This window comes from Cynocephalus volans, chromosome 5, assembly GCF_027409185.1.
Source record: "Cynocephalus volans isolate mCynVol1 chromosome 5, mCynVol1.pri, whole genome shotgun sequence".
In the NCBI taxonomy this organism is placed as follows: Eukaryota; Metazoa; Chordata; class Mammalia; order Dermoptera; family Cynocephalidae; genus Cynocephalus; species Cynocephalus volans.
In genome coordinates this window covers 123,923,025-123,947,224 of record NC_084464.1, presented here as the reverse complement: position 1 = coordinate 123,947,224, position 24,200 = coordinate 123,923,025, and the positions used below count along the sequence as shown (strand labels likewise).

Genomic DNA, 24,200 nt, shown 5'->3' with positions numbered 1-24,200 from the left:
GGGAGAAATAGGAGTCTGCACTGAGGCAGGAAAAATGGCTACAGAAACCAAGAGGGCAACATCAGTCCCTGGTCTTGTATGAAAAGAAGTTTTCTAAGCCCACAAAGCAATGGTCTGAGGATATCCATAACCATCTCCCTAAATCACCAGTTCTTTATGTTTGAGGACACAAAACTTTCAAAGAGTATGCATTAACTATAGAATAGAATGCAAAAGACCCAGATTTTTACAATAAACGATGAAGAAGTTTTATACTAGTTTAAATTTTTTTTAAGTAAAGAACAGATACATATTGTAGAAAGAAATTCATTTTCTTAACAAGTAAGAATGCTGAATCATGCTAAAGTTTAATAAGGATAATTCCGTAAACCAAGAACTTCAGGTATGTCTTGGAAAACTGAAGTTATAAAGTAGATACAATCCTTACCTTTTGATTATTTCTTCCAGAGTTCCATGAAGTGATCATCTACATTATGATTACACACATATTGCTCCAAGGAGGAGTAATACGAGTAGCAGGTTCTACAGGATGGGGGAATCTATTCTCCACCAAAAGAATAGATAGCTCATCAAATAATTGAAATTAATACTTTTGTTCCTTTCCTTAAATGTCCTCAGCATTTGTCTAGAATGGTTTAGCCAGTACCAGCAGAGACGCAAGCAAGTGATACACTTTATTAAGTAAGTAATGTTGAGTCCTAAGACATTTTAAATATTGTAGAAACAATCTGAGTAGTAGATTGGGTCTGAGTTGGTTTGGCTTCCTTCTTAGGATACTGATTCATTTTCTAAAAGAAACGTTAATATCCTCAATTTAGAGCTAATTAGAATAGCAAAATGTTTAATGAACTAGAGGGATTCTTGGGTAGTCTGGATTAGCTATAACACAAAGTAATTCTCCTAATCTGCTGCTCTGCCCCCCACACCCTTCCCGTCAGTCCTCTCCTCTTCTAGAAATCCCAACTCCCTCATGATACTACCACCCACCAATTGCTCCAGCCCAAAATCTAGAAGTCATTCTTTATTTCTATCTGTACTTCATCTCTTACATCTCTGTCATCAACAAATCCTGTTGCCTCTATTTCTGAAATACATCTTGTACCAGGCTACCTCTCTCCACCACCACCACTCAACCCAGCTACAATCCCCTCTCAGCTAGAGTTCTTCAAACCCTCCCAGTGTCTCCATACTTCCACTATAAATTATTCTCCACTGAAGAGTAAGTAATCATCTCTAAAGGCTTGATCTCTATCTCCCCTTACAAGAAGTGATATATAACATTTAATATATACAAAATGTATAAAGAAAAATAGAGCGAACATCTATATAACCACGACCCAGTTAAATCCCATTTATCTCTCTCCTCAGCATTCCTGTTCACCATCCTCCAACTATTCTGTATTTGATATTTATTTTGCCAACACACCTCTTTTTTTATCTACTATACACTGGAGTACTTCAAAAAGATCCTGAAAAAAATGGAATTGAAAGATAACATGACTTTTCCATGACTTTTTTGAAGACCCTTTGCATATATATATATATATATATATATATATATATATATATATATATATATATATATATGCAACATAATCTGTTTTTGCATTTTTAAAGTTTGATATATATTGTATTTATCCCTTGGAAACTTTTTTTTTACACTCATTATTATGCTTGTGACATTTATTCATGTTCATTTTCACTTTGGTATAATATGCCACATTCTGAATAAATAACATTTCATTTATCCATTTTCATGTTGATATATATTTAAGTGGTTTACAAGTTTGATTTTTGGTTGTTATTGTTGTTGTTATGGTTATTGTGAACAATGCTGCCCTAAATATTTTATACATGATTCTCTCTCTCTCTCTCTCTCTCTCTCTCTCTCTCTGTATATATATATATCCTCCAACTAACCTGTATTTGATATTTATTTTGCCAACATATCTCTTTTTTGTGGTCTACGATATACTAGAGTCTAGAGTACTAGAAAAGATTCATGAAAAAATGGAATTGAAAGAGAGGTTGGGTGGGGGGCATGGGGAATAATTGCAATTTGAGGTGTGGGCATGCCGATAGTATTGATCTGATCACCACATCTTGGGCACAGGTGCTGAAAGTCAGCTCTGTGCCCCATGAATATGTATAATCAATAAAAATAATTTAAATAACGATAATACAAATCTTTCCATGAATTTTTTGAAGACCCTTTGTATGTATATATACACACATAATATATATAATATATATATATTCCCCCCCCCCCGGCAACTGGCTGGTACTGGGATCCAAATCTTATTCTATATTTTTGAGAGTTTACCCTTAAGCATATTCCTAGAACTAAATTGTTAAGCAATAGAGAATTTTATCTCAAACTTGACATTGTAGAACTGACTCAATGTAGTTATGTGCAGTTATTTGGGTCTTTCAGAATTTACAGCTAGCTCCAATAGTTAGAGGAAGGTGAAGACTATTGCCTTCTTCCTTTACAACTTTGTTATCTGATGAGATTAACAATGAAAGCAAGTCTCATAGATTTTATTCAGCAAGCAGGTCCAGAAAGAGCCTCATTACCTATACTGTTAGCCCAGTGAAGTTCCTGCTTTCTCCTTTTGGCATGAAGCTCATTGCCTAAATGAGATGTGACAATATTCGAGAGGCAGGATTCAGCTCATCTTATAAGATGACAGTAAAAGAATACTCTGTTAGGGGTCTGGACACAAGATCAAATGGTATCCTAGAGTAGGTACCACTAGCAGTGCTGCTGAATTTACTAAGCAGATTCTTCTACTGCTTTAATGCAAGAGGGAAGGTGCCTGTTTGATTTACTCAATGCATTCATAATATTTAAGAGTATTACTATCATAAATGGAAAAAATCCAGTTGAATAGATATTTCCTAGTATACGTAATTCATGTATGTTTTGCCCCTAAATCTATCTACACCCCTAAATCAGTGGCTGTCATTCAGGACTCTCTCCCATTCTGCTCACCATTACTCCCCCTCCTTCCTAGCAATATGTGGCTAACATGGAATCAACACTGTTTTCGAAGTAGCAGTTTTAAAAATCTAAATAGGAAGTAGTTTGTGAATTTGCCAAAGCACCATCAATAAACAGAGGCAAATCAAGTGTTCCTGTGGCATAATAAAATTCATTATATATTTGAACATAATCTGAAATAAACCACAATAAATAATTTCAACACACTGATTTCAGAATGGAAAAACTTGTTTAGTTAACATCCTTAAATGTCACTCAAATTTTAAGATCATTATTTCTGTTTTAAGGTGAAAGTAAACAACACAAAAAGTTGCCATTAAAAATTTTTAACTATAGAATAATGTAGGATGAACCTTAAATGTTCACTGCCCAACATCCCCTAGTAGATGCAGGAATTTTCTCTATAATAGCTCTGCAAGCCCAGCTTGTTCACTTCTGGTGCCGGGACTCCCTTCCCAAGTCAGCTCATGCCATCTTTGGTTTTCACTGTTTTTAAATTTTTCTTTACATGGTGCAAACTTGTTTTCTTAGAATTTCTGTCCATAAGTATAAGAATATATGAATATACAATCTAATCATTTGAAAATACCAACTTGAAATATAATTGCAGGCATGATGATTTCTAAATGATGGGATTATTTTAGAACAATAAATTTTTGTTTTAAGTATTCTCACTTCTAAGACATACTAAATTACTTTTTGAATCCTAAAAAGTAAAACAAAAACTGCTTATCTGTGAATAGTGACAGTTCCTTAGATATAATATCTTTATTTTGTAATATTTATTTTCTCAGCCCTCTGGAAATCAGGACAATTAGTTTTCATTATGATGATATCTTACAAGTATTTTTTTTTACATGAAATCAAACCAGTCAAAAGGATGATGAGTTCCACTTTCCTTAAACTAAGGTGTTTGATTGTATGTCTTGACAAAGACTCTCTCCTTTGAACAAAACTTTAGTCTGGCTCCACTGATTCCTCTTCTTGGCTAGGCCAACATTGGTCTTCCCTCTCTGTTCTTGAAGGATCCAGTAAGAGCAAGAATCTTGCTGACTTAGTTTAAGGAAAATCTCCCACCCTTGATATTTTACCATGCTGTCCTGCCTTCAAGAATAGTCCTATTAAGTCAGTATAGCCAGAAATCCTCTTATCCTTAATGTTTCACCTAATAATTTTCAATCCACAGACCTCCACCCTGCTCCCTGGTTGTATATCTCCACTTGTCCTTCTTGAAATCAGAACTGAGTCCACTTTCTCTCCCCAGCTGCAGGATCCCACAGCAGTAGTCCCTATACCTATCTCCATGGTCTACCTTGAATAAAGACTGCCTTACCATCTTTAAAAAGTGTCTTGAATAATTATTTTATTTTCCAGTCTTCTCCAGCAAACCAAAGTATTGGGGTGTACAATCTCTCTTCCCTTAAATCCCTCAGACTCTCCCTCCACTCTTTTGCTTTAATTTTCCCAGTTAGCCTGAAAGCAGAAGACAGCTTGAGCCATTGGAAAACCCTAAAAACAATCCTGCTAAATAAAAGTTCATTTTTATTCTCTCTTGGAATATCATGATAAAGAAAATGCTACAACTGTATCCTACCATATTTCTTTGACAAATATTCATAGCTTTCAATTCATTCCAACAATTATTTACTAGATGCCAGGCACTAGACTAGGACCCAGGCCTTATGGTAACACTGAACTTACAATAAGGACAACTTGTGACATTCTCATCCTTAAAAGTTAGCAGTACTGAAGTCCCACAGAATGAAGAAAGCCAGGCTTATACATGTCCCATAATGTTTTATAGACTCAGAGATGACCCTAATGAGACCTTGCATTTTCTCAAGAGTAGACAGTAGATGTAAACAGTGTTAACACATGAGATGGAAACAGCGCTAAACCTACTTAGCACATGAGGTTTTAACAAGAGTGAACTGACTGAAAAACTGAAAATTATATTAAGAATACTTCATCATGCTTAGAGAGAAGTCATTTGCTTTATTGTATAAATGACCATTTCAACAAGGTTATAAATTAGATATAATTATATAAACTGGAAGATACGATATTTACATCCAAATGTTATTCTATTAATGGGCAGTTTAAATATATTCAATGTAATAAAAATTTAGAATCTCAAAAATATCTATATTTGGGTATCATAAAAAGGAAAGCAAAGACAGGAATTCTGCTTTCCCACTCAGTATTTCACAAACATTAACATAACAATTCCCACAAACTGATCTCAGAAAGAGAGCAGTGTTACATTTGCTATGAACACAAACAGAGAAATACTAGTGATTGTGCTTTATATAATATTGTTTGAGACAATCTACATAGGAAATACGATCAAGATTCATAATTGCACAAATTTGAAAGGCCTTACATTTCTTCTCACAAATTACACTGCTGTCATAACTCACAAAGAAGTAATTGTAGTATTTTATAAACTGCTTACTGTCTAGCAGTGCAAATTGTTTAGCTAATTGATATAAACTTTTCGGCTGCAAATCTTCGATGTCATAGGTCTGGGTCAGTATATACTCCAGCTTCCAGTTGGATTCTCCCTTCAGATTTGCCTCTGTCAGGTTCAAGTAATACTGCAACACATCCTACAATTAAAAACAGTAACAAAGCCTCATTCATTTTTAGGCACAGAAAGTACTACACAAGAAGAGTCATAATTAAGATTTATACTACATTCTTATTTTAAAGTTGTATTCTTTAAAAAGAGTGAGAATTGGTTTTAAAGAAAAATAGGCTTGATACAAAACCTCTATCACTTTGTTAATTTTAAAAACAATGAAGGACCTAATAACAAATAATCCAAACTATACAGAAAATAAAAATAAAAAGCTTTCAATTCACACCCCTCCAAGTTAACCATTGCTGTAGTTGTGTATAAATCAGTTGTGTGCTGGGGGAGGCTTGTACCAGCTCACCAAAGCTGATTGGTAAATTTTCAGGAATGCTGTCAGTCAGTGGATGTCACTTTAGTAGCTTGAAATTGTCCATGATGGGTATTTCTATCATGGAAAATGGCAAACACTACAAATTAAGGCACTTTCCCCCCAGTGAACTAGTTGTTAAAGTTTAACCAGCATTCCAGTGTACCTGTGTTGTCCTAGACTTTATGAACAAAACAAAGATAAATATTTAGAAAAGATATACCTACATAAGTTTTTGATTTTTTTCAAAAAATGGAATCGTACTATACAAACTCTCTTGTACTTTTAAACATTATTTAATGCTATATCAGGGAAATCTTACCATGTCAGTAGATATACACACACACACACACACACACACACACACACACACACACACGCATTTATATATATACACACATACAGATATACACATCTATACATCTGAGGTTCAGACCCAAAACCAGGCAATTAATAGTTGTAAAAGAATTCCTTTGACAAGTTTATCAGTCAATTCTTTAAAATTAAAGAATTAATTGAATGTTTATAGACTAAACCAGAGTTCTGCTGTCCTACCTCCTCCTTCTGCTATTTTGAGTAATACAAGAGCCATCTCGTATTTAAATTTATCTAGGAAAAAATGCAATTACATCAACAACAACATTCATTGAGGTGAATTATTTTCAAATTATATTTGTAGAGAAAGGCAGTTACCCAAATTGAAGTACCTAAAAGCTTTTGATGCTAAATTGTCCTAAAGCACAGAGTCATGAACATAGTTCAGAGACACTATCTCAAAGGTGAATGTCCAACTCATTTTTTTCTTAAATTTTTTTTTTTTTTTTTTTTTTTTTTTTTTTGCTAGCATCTATTGCGCTAGCAAGGGCCAAGCATTTTTCTAAGTATTTTACATAGATTTGTTCATGGAATCCTCACAGCAACTTAGTGAATTCAGTAATATTTTAATACCCATTTTATGAAGGAATAGACTGGGACACAGAGAAGTTTAGTAATTCAACCCATGAGAGAGTGTGGTTCCAGAGCCCATGCACTTCTGGAGAAGAGCAGTTAATAGTGAAATGTTTCAGTATGTATACAAGTCCACAGTAAGGCACCACCCAATGAAAACTTCATCTAAATAAATGTGAAGTCCTTAGAAGGATAGAAACAGCCTCTCAAAAGCTAACCTCATCAGCCCACACTTAGAAAGTGCTGACAAACATTCCAAGTACAAAAAGGAAGAACATCATGAGATCTCAACATAAAATACATCTCACATAGCTGTATAAAGAAACATTCAACTAAACTAATGAAAACTGCAAAGACATGTATAAATATGGAGTCAACTCTGAAACTGCCAACTTACCAATAATTTATAATCACGAGGCTCATACTGAAATAATCTGATACCAGGATTGTTGGTTTGTTTTTCTAAAATACCCTTCACTGGTGTAACGGCAGGAGCCACAAACAAAGAGCTTATTGGACTTCCTGGACAAAACATATGTACATAAACATACATTTTCAAAAATAGAGTTTATACTAAAAATATAAACAGGTTTCAGATTAAGAGATTAATAACCTACATAACAGTCAAATGACGTGTGATCATTGACGGATCCTGTACTTGGACAACTATAAAGAGACAATTTTGAGAAACATAATTTTTATTCTCAATACCAAAGGATGATTGTTGGTTTCGTTAGGTAAGTTAATGTTATTGTGGTTGAGTAAATTATCCATATATTTTAGCAATGAATACAAAACTATAGAGAGCTGAAATAGATCTAATGTTTGAGATTTACATTCAAATATTTCAGTCAAGAAAGAAAAAGAAATAAAAAAGAGGTAAAGTGAATATGGCAAAATCTTCATAGATGTTGAAGATGTACATGGGGAGTTGCATCATTCTCTCTGCATTTATATATATTTGAAATTTTCATAATAAAAAATCAAAATCTATCCCAAGTACATACACACACAAAAATACAAACTAGTTTGTTCTGTACTTCTACCTAAAACAATATTACATAATAATTGAGCATAGCCTTGTAACAGTAAGGTCAAGGGTTTGGATCCCCATACAGGCTAGCCACCAAAAAATCCCCACAATATTACATAATAAAAATTTTACTAGGGCCGGCCCCATGGCTCACTCGGGAGAGTGCAGTGCTGGGAGTGCCAAGGCTGCGGGTTCGGATCCTATATGGGGATGGCTGGTGCGCTCACTGGCTGAGCGTGGTGCGGGCGACACTGTGCTGAGGGTTGCAATCCCCTTACCAGTCAAAAAAAAATTTTTTTTTACTAAAGTGTCACCATGCTTTATACATATCTATTATGAGAATCAATTTCTTTCTGAGTAAAATAAGAACTGTCAAATGCTGAAAAGTAGTCATTCTTACCAAGCCAACTCATTCTAGATGAGAGGTAAACATTTCAAAAATATTCCCCAATTACTGAAACCAAATGCATATTGATATTTTTTTTCCCTTTCTGACTACATTAAAATCAGAACTCATTTTGTTAACTCAGTTTCTTACAAGAGGCTCTTCTATTTATTTATTTATTTTTCTTTTAATGCTGCATGGGCAACAATGTCAATGATCACTTACAAGTAAGAGCTTAATATATTTTATTTTAAACCATTGTGTAAATTGGGCTTTGCTTTTTAAATTCTGAGAAATAAAACAAGTCATATCAAAAGAAAATTGAGACTAGCAGGTAAATAACAAGTAGTAATATTTCTCTAAACTCAAGGATCTAAATGAATATTTGAATGATCTGAGAGTTTCAGAGACTTTTGTGTTGACAGGAAATGAATGGTGCTGGACTTTTGGAGCTAAGCAGTCTATGTTGAAAAAATCCATTGCAGGCCTAATTTCATGATTTGGACACTTGTCATACAACCATTGAAAATAATTCAGAAAAGGCTAGTGCTGGCAGATTTTTTAATAAAACTTTTCAATTATGAAATCAGTACATTTACTAGATATTCAATGCTTTGCTCTAGCATCTTGGACTGGTGAGAAGCAAACAGAAAGTCACATTACCTTTTTTATCTGAAAGAATCATAATGCTATCTCTGTGAGTATGTCCATAAAATTGTCCTGCAATGACATTGCTATATTTTCTAAAAATGTCTATCAGTTTCTCATTATAGTATTCTCTCATTGCTGTGGTGCCATTGGAATAGGGAAGATATCCCACTGGAATATGTGCTATGATGTACACCTGGAAAAAGAAACACAACGAGGACTTATGAGAATCTTTCAGCACATTTATCACAACTAAATGACATTTGTACACCCAAGATTGAAAGCATATTAATTACAATTTAGAAAGCAAATATACCATCTCTCTCATTTATGACAAAAAAAAAAAAGATGAGATTATAAAACTATTAAGGTGACTATATTTGCACTTGTCTCATTTATACCACATTGTTACTGATGTAAGGTCACTGTGACCTTGGTCATAATTTTTTAGATCAGGCTTTTTTTAAACCAATAGATGACAATTCATTCTTTTTTTTTTTTTTTTTTTTTTTTTTTTTGTATTTTTTTGTGACAGGTAAGGGGATTGCAACCCTTGGCTTGGTGTCGCCCGCACCGCGCTCAGCCAGTGAGCGCACTGGCCATCCCTATATAGGATCCGAACCCGCGGCCTCAGCGCTCCCAGCACTGCTGCACTCCCAGCGCCGCACTCTCCCGAGTGAGCCACAGGGTCGGCCTGACAATTCATTCTAAAAGCATTAAAAGCAAAACAAATTAAAACATCAGAGACAAGTCATAATGTGTTTCATGTGAAAATATTTTCAAATTCTAATACTTTTTTTTTTTTATTAATACCTTACTCTCTGCCCCATGTTCAATAAATAGAGGAATTTAGCCTTCCATTTATCCCTTGATGATTTTGGTCTGTAGGTTCTACCTTCTCTTTATTTTGCTGAGAGCTGTTCAGTGTATTTTCTAGCCATTCAAACTGATTTGCTGGGTCAGTCTTGTTCAGGGTCACGACATTTGGGCTATAGTACAAATTTGTGTTTAGACTGATGATCCTAAGGTTTCGGTTAGTTGTAACTTTCTGTGAATAAAAGCCACCTATAAAAACAGTTTAAAAACACATTTTAGGAAAACACAAAAACAAATACACAGACACTGTGAAAACAAATTCTTAAGGTTTACAACCCAGGAAGCTTGTATTTGTTTCTCGTTGTTTAGTTTGCACGTAGATAGGTAGTCATTAAATCAGAATCAGATTTAACATCTATTGACAACCTACTATGTATGTGCCAGGTCCAATGCTGGTACTTCCACATCTTTTTTTTTTTTTTTTTTTTTTTTTGTCTTTTTCGTGACCGGCACTCAGCCAGTGAGCGCACCAGCCATTCCTATATAGGATCTGAACCCGCGGCGGGAGCGTCGCTGCGCTCCCAGCGCCACACTCTCCTAAGTGCGCCACGGGGCTCGGCTACTTCCACATATTGAGGTAACAACAGTTGTATCCAATATTAAGATGAAAATAAAATTAAATGTTTGAGCAGTAAGCAATAAGACTGAATTTTACAAAAGAAACTACTTTCATAGGGTCGGGGAGTTAAGATGAGAGATATAGTGAAATATAAAATCCAAAGAATGGGCACAGACACGGATCTTGTGAGAGACCATGGAGAAAGAAATTTCAGAAATGCTGGATAAACCAGAGCTGATACAATTTCAGTAGAGAAGAGCATAAAGGCATAATCCCACTCATGACTCTGAACCTGTGGTGACAGAGCACCCAAGGGTCTACTGCAATGGCACTAACTGAGCTAACCACTGAGATCTGGACTCTGCTTTCTTTGCCCTGGGCCCACTCACCATCCATGGCTTTCCTTAACTTTCAATCATGACTGTACAGTGACTCTTTAATTTCTTTTATTCCTCCTTGTAGTCATAACACCTTATGATTTTTTACTATGGTATCAACGGAGCAAATAGGTTTGAATTTGTTAGAAGTTATTTTGAGAGCTGCCCTTTATGTCCCAGTAGTAGATGACAGTAGTTCTCATGAGCAGCTCTGGAAGACAATGTTTGAGATCCTTCATGCAGTGCATCTCTACTCCAAATAACTCTTGCTTTTAAGATTTTCATTTACAGAAAGCCTTTTATGATTTTCAACTGAAATATTGTACTCCAGTGTTTAACTAGAAATTAGACATCACTGGAATGGATATCATTGTGAAACTCACATGGCTTTTTCTTAGGGCCATCATTCCATTTGTCAGCTCTTTTCTGCTTGCTACTCTTTGCTTTAAGCTGAACCTCCTTAGAATCCAGAGTGTCTCTTTAGAAAACCTGATTGTCCTTTGTGGTTCACCCTCTAACTTGCGCAAGTTCTTCCTGTGTCTTTCAGATTTGCGGGTGTAGGGCTGAACATAGTTTCCTAGATTATTTGGAACCATGGCCTAAGATAGCAGGTCTCAAATTCATATATACTATGATTTGCCAAGGGCTAGCAAAAACAACAACCACAACAAAATAATTGCAAGCCACATAGGGCAGGACTTACCATACATTAATTATGCATTATCTTTTCTAGCATCTAAGGGTCCATGTTAAAAGCTTAGATATCCTCACTTTACCAGCTGTTTGTTTTATACAGCTATGACTGCTTGGTTAAAACTTACTGTCCACTCTCTCTTCCCAATCAATTTCCAGTTAAAAACACATACTTTTATTTACATTCAAATCCAAAGTTCAGCTTTGCTTCATGTGAAACATACCTGTCTTAGTCTATTTTCTGCTGCCATAACAGAATATCATAGAGTGGGCAATTTATAAAGAAAAGAAATATATTTCTCGCTGTTCTGGAGGCTGGTAAGTCCAAGTGCACTGTGCCAGCATCTGGTGAAGATCATCTCATGGTGGAAGGTGAAAGGGAGCACAGAAGACATAGAAAAAAAGGAGGCCAAACTCCCCTGATAACTAACCCACTCCTGTGATAACGGTATTAATCCATTCATAAAGGTGGAGCCCTCATGACCTAATCACCTTTTTAAAGGCCCTATCTCTTAATACTGTTACAATGGCAATTAAATTTCAACAGGATCTGCAGAGAGAACAAACATTCAAGCCGCAGCAATATCTGATTGAGGGTGGAAAAAGAACTGGTTTACTGATAAACAGGTTCTCAATATGTGTCAGGCAATGTTACCAGTCACTGTCCTCCAGAAAAACTGGGTGCAGAGGCTTTCCAGAATTGGCACACCCAAGCAAACATTAAAGATTAAGTTCTAAAGAACATGAATAAAAATGGAGGCAAAATAGGGAGAAGAAAGTTTTCACTTACCTTTCCTTAAAGTTTGAATAGCCTCTTCATCTAGCCATGGTCTCCACAGGTTTGCTACTGCATTGTACACTTTACTGGTGGCTACAGGCAGCTGATCCTGGGCACAAACCATATCATCCACCATTGAAATATTAAAGATACATGTATTAATTAATTTAAACATTACTTGAGAACTATTATGTTAAGCATCTGTAGATACCAGGATGAATACTAGATAGACACAGTCTTCGAGAAATTTATAACTGAGTTTGGGAGTAGGGGACAAATATAATCAACTAATTATAACACAGTGCACTCGGTGCTACTACAGAGGTCCTGGAAGCATAGAGGCAGGGACAATCAAGGCAGGATGGAGAGTAAAGAGAGCATTTGAACCAGGCCTTCAATAACTATTTCAAGTTGACAAGAAAGGCCATCAAAGCAAAAGCAATGGCCCAGACACAAACACAGGGGCATGAAGGTGTGTGCCATGTACAGAGAAAAGCTCGTGCTTTCGTGCAGCCAGGGTAAAGGACAGATGTGAAAGTGTGCTCCTTAAAGAGACACTGAAGGCAGGTTTGGGCCTGAACATGCAGGTCCTGGTGTAGCATGTCCAGGGAATGGGAAAAATTTCATGATTTTAGAATTTAACAAAATCCTCTGAAATGTTAAAACTGTTATGAAGCTTCTTAACTGCTTGAATAAAAATGTATAATGACATGCTTTTGATTGGAAGAAGTCTCTTTATGGCAGCCTAAATTATACCAACATGTTTTAATTTTTTAAAAAGCACATTATAAAATATAAAAAAAATTTTAATAGTCATAAAGTGTATTTTTATCATATCAATTTTATATTATCATAAAGTTGTCTTTATGGTGACATAAGTTCTAGAGGGGAAAATCTTAATAAACACCAAATAAAAACCCAGAAATCAGTTGTGAAACTGGATAATTATTTCTGCTTTTTGTTTCAAAAAATTATATTAAAAAACTGAGGCCCTTGTCTTATCTCTCCTCATTTATTTCTGCATGTTGGCGATACAGGCCTCTTTCTTAGAAGAGTTTCCCTGTCAGCATTACTCAAAATATTTAGTTATTTTTCAATTTATATTTGGGGCAAGTAATAACCAAATGACTTGCTTTAACTGGAACAAGTTCCCTAAAATGTATTTTCAGTTTGTGTCAGAGATCAAGGTTACCTGTTTGAGAATTACACAATGGTTTAGACAAATACAGATTTGGACTAAAAATTGGTAATATAATCACAGTATAAAGCCATAATTCTTGGTCATTTGTTTACCTTGGAATGGATGCCAAAGTATGGGATGGTACTGTAGAATCTTCAAATTATCACTCTGGGCTTTCTTATTTTAAATATGAGAAATATGAGCACCAGAAAATTTAGGTGATTTAATCCAGAGACAGCTGGTCAGTCCTAGAGCTGGGTCTAAATCCCCAGCTCTTTCCACCATCTCTTTATGTTCAGTTGTCAATTGCACCACATTACCTTCTCAATCCTTTCTGGTTGTGACATGACCACTGCTGAGAAATGAGGTATAATGGGAAAGGACCCACCCATAAATTTGGTGGCACCAATCTTGCCACTGTAGGAGTAAATGGGGACCCTGAACCAGACTGCTTCCTTGAGCGGCAACAGGAGGGAATCCCTGGACTGCCCACATTAATAACTACTTCTTATGTAATGAGTAGGGACACGCTATATATGTATGTTTATGTAGCTATGGTGCGTGTTTATGGGGTTTTAATGGAGAAATAACACTTGTTGACTTTATTTACTCCCAATTAATTTACTCTCCAGAACTACGAGGAGTCTTCGAAAAGTTCATGGAAGGATTCGTAAAATCTTTCAATTCTACTTTTCTACGAACTTTTTGAAGTATATCCCAGCTATCAGTCTTCAGGAGAATTTGCTGTGAGGTTTTCATGTTATATTTGATGCTTCTAAAACTGTGAAGTAGAAGGATGGCAGAATAATATAAAAAATATTTTCATATATAAGATCATAAGCTAGAAAGAGAAAAAAATGAACTGTTTAAGGTATACACGCTGCCCAATTTACCCTAGCTATACATAAATTAAGATATATTATGGAAGTTAGATACCTGTAGCATCTGTATCTTTGAATTATTATAATATTTGACTTGACAAAAAGAAGATAGAGATAAAGTTAAAATGAAACAAACCCTCAAAGGACTCAGAAAAATGTATCCTGGGTCACTACTTAATGCTACAAATAACTACCATCCCACTTATCGAAGGCCTATTATGTGCCAGGTCGTAGAATATACCCTTTTCATATATTATCACTAATTCTCACAAATATTTTGCAAGGTAGGTATTATTGCTCCTATTTACAAATGAGTGACCTATGAATCAGGGACATTAAGTGAACTACTCAAGTTGGTCAAGCTATTAGAAACAGAGCAGGATAGGGATTTAAATGTAGCAAATATGACTCTAAACCCCACATTCTCCACTATACTAGTCTGCCTGTCACCTAAGGCATATAAAAACAATGTGTGTAACCTCGGGCTCCTGCAGATTGTCCCTAGGCCTCTGCACTATGTAGTCTAACATCTCAATATAAAGTTGACTAGCATTTGAGAGGCTGACTCATAAAGACTCACTTATTGTTCATCTCCAGGTTGGAGGCCAGGGCCAAGAAGTCATTTGAACTTAAACCTGTCCTAGAGTACAACTTTTCAAAATCATTATATTCAGATTAGGTTAGCTTAAACAACCAAAACACCTACTAAGTATCCATTTGACATGAGATGGAACAAAGAAATCTATAACTGGTTGTGATATATTGGTTGTAAATATCATTGCACTCAGACCATCAAGGTCTGAGCCAGGAAAAAAAAATTGAACAAAGTGAATATGTTTAGGAAATATTGAGTATATTAGTATGGCAAGAATGAGGAAGGTGTGAAAGGATATTGGTCTAGCTGAACCCAGGACTGTGGTGAAAAGATCCGGAATGTGAGGTCTGCGACTAAGTGCTATGAGCACTTGGACAAGCAACTTAACATTTCTAGGCCTCAGTTTTCTCATCTACAAAATGAAGGGTTAAACCAGACCAGGGTGATAGAGTTTGGATGCGTTGTCCCTGCCAAAACTCATGGAACCTGATCCCCAACGTGGCAGTGCTGGAAGCTTTTTCAATCACGGGGGCAGATCCTTCATGAATGGATTAATGCTCTCCCTGGGGGAAGGGGGTAGTGAGTGAGTTCTCACTTGGTTAGTTCTCGTGAGAGCTGGTTGCTTAGAAGACCCTGGCACCTTCTCTCTCTCTCTCTTGCTTCCTCTCCCCATGTGATCTGTTTGTACCTGTCAGCTGCCTGCCGCTTTCCACCATGAGTAGAAGCAGCCTGAAGCCCATGCCAGATGCAGCTGTCCCAGAATTGTAAGCCAAATAAACCTCTGTTCTTTATAGATTACCCAGTCTCAGGTGTTCTGTTACAGCAACACAGAATGGACTAATACATGGGCCTCAGTTTCCTCATCTACAAAATGAAGTGTTAAACTAGACCAGGGATCAGTCAAATTTTTCAATAAAGGGAAGGATAATATATTTCAAGCTTATGGATCATAGGGTCTCTGTGACACTATTCTACTCTGCCGTTCTAGCACAAAAGCAGCCACAGACAATACAGAATGAATGGAAACATAGCCATGTTCCTATAAAGCTTTATTTACAAAAACATGCAATGAGCCAAATTTGAACCACAGGCCATAGTTTGCCATGCCATGGACTAAACAGCAATCTCCAGGATCTTGAATCTGTACAAATCTAAGACTTTGGTACTGAAACAGGATCCTGTAACCGGGAGAACTATCCAGCTGTCATGTAAAAATTGCTTAACAAATTGCCACTCTGATTGTTAGAGCCAGGGCTATATTAGGCATTAATTAGCTTGCACACAGTCTCTGCCTTAAATTACATCTTATTTAGATAAACTGTATTTGAACATCGACCTCCCCCTTCAGTTCTTAAGGTAGTTTGTTATGTTTTTGTTTTTCATCACAATCCAGCTTAAATCAGAGTGTGGAGATCTTTGTATGCCTGACAGAAATTCTGGAAAATGTAAACATTTGTCAACATTAACCTTCCTTACTAACCCTGTCATAGAAATGCCAATGAATAAGAAAATGATTCAACAGAATGGAGAAAGAGAAGATTATGAAGGTAAACAGGAATTAATAATCCACAACCTGAGTAGTTTGCCTGTGAAAACTCACTATTGACATACATCTTATGAATTATTAAAAGGATCGTTTTAAAGTCCCCAGAGCACTTGTCTTGCCTTCCTCAATAGTTAGCATTAAGAGTACACCCTATACAACCCATTCCCATGCCCACCACTGGCTAGTTACTGTCATAATTTTGATACGACCAATGAGAAAAATCCTTTAAGCACTTCTGGGAGGTTGATGTCAAATTTACCTGTGGCCAGTAGTCATGATTACCCAGTGCAGGAAAAACCTGGAGATTTGGAAAGAGACTCTGGATGGTGATTGTCATATTAGCGATCACATTTATAACAGTGTCTGTCGAGAGTTCGGAAACTGGAACATGAGGTGGGCTATCCCTGAAAAGGAGACAATTGTGAAGAACAATATCAGTTTTCATAAAGAGTCACGAGATCTATGCTTAATGCCTTGCTGTACCTATCACTGTAGACTTCCACTTTAAAATAACAAATAACAGTTAAAGAGTTGCTAAACTACTCTTCGCCTACCTCTCCCCCACAGAGAATCCTATGAGAATGAAAAAAAAAAAAAAATGTAATACAACAAATGAACTTGAAATCCCAGCTTATTTCACTGCCTGACTGAAGATTTATGACAGGCAAAAAACTGAAGTAATTAAAAACACAGATTTCGAAGCCAAAATGCCTGGATTCACTTTTCAGTTTTGCCAATTACTAGTTGTGTACACTTGGGCAAGTTACTTAAATGCTCAATGCCTTCATTTCCTCATCTGTAAAGTGGGAATAATAATACCAATTGTAAAGATTAAATAAGTTACAACACATAAATTAATTAAAACAGTGCACACTCTACAGGTATTAGCCATAGTCATTACTCCAGGTACAAAAAATACAGGCCTCTTTATCATGATGGATGGAACTAGTTAACTATACCACCAGCAAATGATGCTTTACAAAATTACCATCACAGGTTATCTCCCATTGTTGTCTTTTCTCTATGATTATTTAATCAAGGCCTTATCACATTAATCAATACCTTAAGACATTGATACAGGTGTACTGTTTATGGATTTGTCTCTTGGTTATCACTGATGTATTTCTAAATCTTGTGTTCCAAAGAAAACCTCTAATAATGTTGGTTAATTTGACCTAATATTTTTTAACCCAAATTATTCTTAAACACTATTAATCTTTTTATAGAATTCAGCATTCTAATAAAGCTTAGGACACTTTAGATAAATCCTGAGTAATTAATGGTATTTACATAATCACTTACCCTGTCCATATCATGAAAGATGCTTCTTGTCCTGAATTTTTAATAAAATCAAATGCTGACAAAATAAGTCGATATGGAGAATCACACAGAATATCACCAAAGGGGCCAGGGTTGGAGGCATTTGCTCCTTTGGATGAAGAGCACACTTTTGTGTGGTCATCTGTGATGTGGTAAGTAGGATCTAAGTGTAAGTCAGTCACATGCCAAAACTGTCCTGTTGATTAGAAAAGAAATACTGATAAACCTACAACTTCTCTTTTGGAATTCCCACAGAAATAGTTCCAGTAAGACTAGAGACAGTTGCTCTTCCTTATGACGGAAGAAAGCCTTAATAATTGAAAAGTTCACATGCCATGAAATTAAACACAATTCCTCCCTGTGAGAAGATGAGGATTCAAACAACAGTTTACTACTTAAGTGTGTCAGAACTGATGGGTTCAGTATTAACTTGATGACTTAACAAAGACAGCATAACAAAGATAAGTTTGCACAATGAAACATATGGAGATGTCCTTCTAGCAGGTCAATGATAATATATTGTGTCTTGGCAGCGTGTCTCCTTGCAGAGTTTAAGGTTTTGAAAATTATTTACATTATCCTTGTAGAAAAACTGACATAGAAATATGGTGTTTGTTAGGGTTGTACTCTGAGTAGATTTCAGAACCAGGAACTATATATCTTACTCCTAATTTCTTCTATAACCTTGCTTTTCAACATTAATGGAAAGAATATAAGTTTTTAACACTAGCTTTAAGCCAAAAATAGGAATTCCTAGAGGTTTTCTATCATACAATTATATAAAATGCTAATAATATTAAGGGAAGCAATTGTTAAAGAGAATGCTTCCATTGGGTTTTCAAGGAGAAGTTAAATCCATCTCATAGCATCCCTACTTAGGAATCATCTTAATAAAGATTTCTTGATTAAAGGAAATATTAGAAAAAGTAATCTAGTAATATCTCCCCTTATTAAGTATTTACTATGTGCCAGGCACTGTGATAAGCAACTTAAATATACAATGTCATTTCATTCTCAAAACTACTCTCTGAATCATGGTTCTTATTTCAAAGTTGAGAAACTAATGCTGGATGGATCAATTGGGAAATTTGCTCAAATATGCATTGCTAATAAATGAGAATCAAAAATCTGAAACCCCCCCTTGTGAAGGGTCCCCAAGTTTGTTTATACATAATTTACATATATCTTCAATGATTTTGCTGCCTTCTCACATACAATTTTTAAATTGTTTTAACATTGAGATATTTTTCACACTTAAGAGTTTTTTAGTTCACTCCGATTATGACTACTTTACATCAGAAACACATCAGAAGTGACAAAGCAGCATATACTACACAAGAAGCACGGAGCAAGCAAGTAGAGTGCTAACTTTCATCTATACAAAGATGATAAAATTTGAATAAAACTCAAAGCTGGGATAATAAAGTGAAAAAGTGAAAACACTTGATTTGTCAATGTGAAAAAGGTGAGTTACCATTTGGTGGTTGTTTCTTCCTAAGGTGGTGGTTGTTATAATTTTATAACACATTTAAGTTCACAACTAAAAAGTGGTAGATAAAGATGCAGAAGAAATAGACATAAAATAGTGTTTATGGTCAATTACCCAATACTTAGTCACCATTTGAAAACATCTGCCAAGAGTAATTTGATTTTTTTCCATAATTCAAAAAAATACCCCAACCTTTATTTCTAGCTTAGATATACTTTATGCAGCACACAAAATAGACATGGCAAATAGCTTAGAATCATCCTGGAGGCTGCCATTCCTTAGCATATAAATACATAGTGCATCTCATTTTTATATAAACATGTACTTTTATTATTTGTACAATGTTAAGGTATGTTAAATAGCACCCAAAACAGTGTGGTGCTGTGGCTAAGAGTGGGGACTTCAGTGTCAGACTGCCTGACTTCTAATCCAAGCTCCACCAACTACTAATCTGGCTGTGTGATCTTGCCCTCTTTCATCTCTAAATTGGAAATAATAATAGTGCCTCCTATGAGGATTAAGTGACTAGGTAGAAGTAAAGCCCTCAGAAGGTGTTTGGCACCTAGTAAGCTCAATCCTTATATTAGTTTTACTATTATTATTTTGTAACTCTAAACCTTGAATATGAAATTGAATTTCCCCATTTCCAAGTGATAGTCAAAATTTACTGAGTACTTACTATACATTTAGTACTGTTTTGTATGCTTTCCATGTATTAACTCATTATCACCGTTTCACAGATTAAGTCCAAGTCACATGTATTATGTACAACAGAACTGAGATATGAATTCAGGAAATGACTCCAGAGCCCATGTTGTCCTCAACCACTGCACACACTGACTGCCTCACTTGCCTCACATAAAGTACATTATAACAGCATCCACATATGAAATACTGTGAAGATGAAAGGAAATGAGATTATAAACATATTAAATTTTTGTAAACCAAGACTTGAAATGCATTAAGGGCACTTCCCTCTGATGTAATCTAGTACCTAGATTTATAAATCTCCAGCATCGAGAATATGTACCTACAGCAGGCCTTCTACAAACGTACTGTAATTTATATATGAGGACATTTAGGAAAAGGCAGATTTCAGGATTTCCTCAAGATAACATAACAGTAATGAAAGCTGAACTAGAACCAGTCTTTCCAGACTTCCAGTCTAGTGCTCTTTCCATTACATCACATTTCCAGACAGATAAATGAGGGGGTAATTATTCAGATGTACTGAAGGATGTCATTAAATAGAAGTCAAGAGAAGAGCTCTAACAGGTTCTCAACCTGAGATTTATGAATAATGAACCTCTGGAGGCCTTACAAGCCACTCCTAATGAAATTCTATATAAAATACTCGTGTGTGTGTGTGTGTGTGTGTGTGTGTGTGTGTGTGTGTGTGTGTGTGTGTGTGTGTGTGTGTGTGTGTGTGTGTGTGTGTGTGTGTGTGTGTGTGTGTGTGTGTGTGTGTGTGTGTGTGTGTGTGTGTGTGTGTGTGTGTGCCCACACTCCAATCCAAGTTCCCTGGCTCAAAGTCCAAAGTTCTTTCCACTTTCTTTTCAGACCATCGTTAAAAAGATTTCCAAAAATGTGTGTGTGTATGTTCCACGTATCTAGATAAATGCTCAAAATCATACAAGAAAATCTTTAAGTCAAAGAAGGGATATAATTTGGCTGGTCAGTTACCTCAGTGGGTTAGAGTGTGATGCTGATAACATCACGGTCCAGGCTTCAATACCTGCCCTGGCCAGCCTCCAAAAACAAAAGTTATAATTTATTCTAAAGAACCTGTTGAACTGTAGTTCATATGTTTGGACATAATGCTGTTGTTTAAACAGGTGTTTGTTTACTAGTTTATAATGTTAGTTGCTATGTACAAAATCCACCAGCAGGTCCCAGCCTACTAAATCTAAAGAGTTGTGGCCAAACACATCCAGATGAAGCCTTGCATGGTGGTTGTCCTCAGACCACCAGGGCTTGACAGGGCAGAAAGCTGAGACTGGGAATTTAAACACACAAACACAAAACAAGTAGGCCTAAGCATCTGGGGCTGGGAGGAGTGGTGAGAATGGTCACACTGAGTGGAAAATATGTAAAATAATACATAGGACGCGAAACTGCTGAGTCAGCACTTCGTGCCTTTGAACTCCAGTTACCCGTCTCCCTTCCTCTTCGGTAGGGAGTAATGCAACCTTTCAACTTCCCTACCTAAACGGGCAGGTGTGAAGTGGAGATTCACATAATCCCCAGAAAGTGTTCATTGAGGCCTTCAGCAATCAGATCCTTAAAGCCAAACATTGAATTTGCCATCATTGGTTGGCCTCATGCAATCCGAAACATTTTATCTCAAAATCCTAAACGGTCATATAATTAAAGCAACACAACTCCAGCTGTAATAAATGCAGGACCCAGCATACATAAATATTTTGGAGCAATTTCTTATTACAACTGACATTCGCCAACGTTGGGAAAGCAGATTGGCAGTTCTTGCTTCCGACTACATGGCAGCTGAGTCATGAGGACTTTGCTCTCAAAGGGAAGGCATTTTCGCTAGAGCATTCCCTAAGTCCTGTGAGAGCAGAGACAGAAAGCGAGAGTGACAGAAAAGTACAGAGAGAGGTTTCAGCACTAAGCGCTGCTGCTAGTTCTCGGGGACAGCTATTCCCCTAAACGAAACAGAACTCCACCTCTCTAATTTGTTTTTCCCCCTGTAACAGAACAATTAGTTTTAAAGGGAGTCGGGAAGGTGGGAACACCTTGTTTTTCGAAATTGAAGACTCTGATGGCATCGTACAAGCTCTCAAAGTGGCCCAGTGATTCTCAGACTTTGGCGTCTATCAGAATCACCTGGAGGGTTCGTTGAACAGCTAACGGCGGGCCGGGTCCAGGGGGTTCGGTGTCAGTCGTCGCGGGTTGGGCCGACAATTTGCATTTCTAACAAGCGTAGGCGCTGCCATTGCTGCTGGCCCCGGACCACACTGAGAACCACCACTGGAACAGGCGCTCTAAGTGCTGGGGATGAATCAAATCGGAGCGGCCCGCAGGGAGCCCGGGGACGTCCCGGTGAAATGACGACCAGACGAGCTCTGCGGTACCATACGGGCAGTTCCGCGGTTGGGGGAGTGGCAGAAAAAGCCACCAACCTCGGCTCAGCAGGACAGACGAAACTCTTGAGTCCGACTGAAACTTACCCCCCTGAGGTGAGGGAGAAAGCCCGCGACTCGCCCTCCGCTCTGGGCAGATCCGCGGCCTTTGGACACCCAACTCCCGGCTTCCTTTTCCGATGAGACCCGCCGCTTTTCCTTCCTTCCCCAGGGAGCAAAACGACCGAGACGCGCGCGGGATGTAAACAAACGCCGGGCAGGCGCCCCCGCCGGCGCGGGCATTTCTCCAGCCCCGCCCCGAGCTTCGCTCTGGCTGCGCGGTCGCCCTCGCCCTCCCCGCGCCCCGCAGCCGCAGTCAACGCCGGTGGCGTCAGAGCCCGGCTTGCCCGAGCCTCGGCCGGGCCGCGCAGCTGCCCCCACGCGATTTCCGGGCCTTGGCACGGGCGCTTCGCGGGAGGGGAAGGATCTGGACCACTCACCGACCGCCGGAACCGGAGTGCGGCCGCCAGCGGGCGCAAGGGGCAGCCCGAGGCCCGGGCGGCAGTGCCAGGCAGCCAGCAGGCCGCAGACGAGCGCGCCCAGCAGCGCCATGGCGGGCCGCGGCCACCCACCCGGACGCTCGGGCTCTCCGGCGGCTGCCCTCGGACAGTCGAGCCCCGGAGTGGGGAGGAGGCAGAAGACGGCTGCGGCTGTAGACGCCCAGCCGATCACGTGCGACGGCAGAGTCGGTTCCCGGCCCTCCAGCGATGATCTGCCCTCTGGTTTCTTAGTCAGTGACTAGCCTGGGAAGGAATGTTCTTGGGCAAACCCCACGCAGATCATCTTACCTAAATGCCACCAGGCTCTAAACGGATGGGGTTCCTCAGCAGAACCGATGTACAGAGCGCGGAAGTGTCAGGATTTGGAGGAGACCAACAAGTTTTGGAGAGCCCGGTGGATTTAGAACTGTGGTCTCTGTACCAGTAGCATCTGCACCAACTGAGAACTTTAGTTAGAAATGCAAATTCCCAGGCCCCACCGCAGACATATTGAATCAAACTCTGGGCGTGGAGCCCAGCAATTTGTGCTTTCACAAGCCTTCCAGGTGATGCTTGACTGATGATGGTGTTTGAGAACCACCGCTCTAAGACTCCAGGTTGGGGGTGGGAGGGGGGTTGTTTTGTTTTGTTTTGTTTTTACAACTGAATTAGAACATGTCTCAGAATCCTGCTCTATGCATTCCCGAGATGCATGGAAATCATAGAGGTGATTTGATTGTACTCTTCCAAGGAATATTTGAAGATACTCAGTCTGGCAAAGAAGCCAAAATCCCCAAACTGCGTTGGGTCGTGTATTCTGTGTTCCTTCCCTTACCATTTATGAGGATGCTGGCCTCTTTAAAATAACAAAGATAATAGTTTAAATTTATAAGGTGTGGAATTCCTTTGGAGAATAAAATACCTTCCAGAATTACTAATCTCATAAAAGATGTTGTAGAGTGTGTTTCCCATCAGAGAACCTTATTTTGTATCCTGAATAATTTGATGGGAGTGTGTCCCATGAAAGAGGCTTTGAAATGGGAATCAAGGCGCCCCTGTTTTCTGTTTCAAGTCCTGCCAGGGCAGTCCAAGTCCTGCCTCAGCTTTCAGATGATTCAAAAGCATTGGAAGAACAAAAGCACATTCCAGTGGTGGACAAAATGGTCCTTGGAGTTTCTCCTCCCCAACCTCTAGAGTATGGGAAGAAATGCAAGAGGAAAAAAACGATGAGCTGGTTAGAGACAACAACTTTAAGAACAGCAAAATACGTGTGAGATTTTAGTCCAAGCATTTTGAAAGAAAGAAAAAGGGAAAATTGTAAAAA

The 24,200-nt window shown here is 37.8% G+C and overlaps 1 protein-coding gene across 5 annotated transcripts; it reads right to left on the bottom strand.

Moving 5' to 3' along the window:
• Positions 1-4,979: 4,979 nt before the first annotated feature.
• On the bottom strand, positions 4,980-23,091 carry SMPDL3A (sphingomyelin phosphodiesterase acid like 3A). 5 transcript variants are annotated; one of them, XM_063097941.1, is made up of 9 exons: positions 22,838-22,924; positions 19,937-20,151; positions 17,751-17,964; positions 16,708-16,852; positions 12,259-12,355; positions 9,859-10,028; positions 8,979-9,159; positions 7,295-7,419; positions 4,980-5,613 (listed from the first exon to the last, which is right to left on the bottom strand). In XM_063097941.1, the coding sequence occupies exons 2-9, from the start codon at positions 19,941-19,943 to the stop codon at positions 5,296-5,298; spliced, it is 1,257 nt and encodes a 418-aa protein (XP_062954011.1). In that variant the 5' UTR covers positions 19,944-20,151; positions 22,838-22,924; the 3' UTR covers positions 4,980-5,295. The 5 variants fall into 5 exon arrangements, with proteins under 5 accessions (XP_062954011.1, XP_062954010.1, XP_062954009.1 ...); XM_063097940.1 differs by lacking the exon at positions 22,838-22,924 and adding an exon at positions 22,446-22,820; XM_063097939.1 differs by lacking the exon at positions 19,937-20,151 and having other exon boundaries at positions 22,838-23,091.
• Between the last annotated feature and the right edge of the window lie 1,109 nt (positions 23,092-24,200).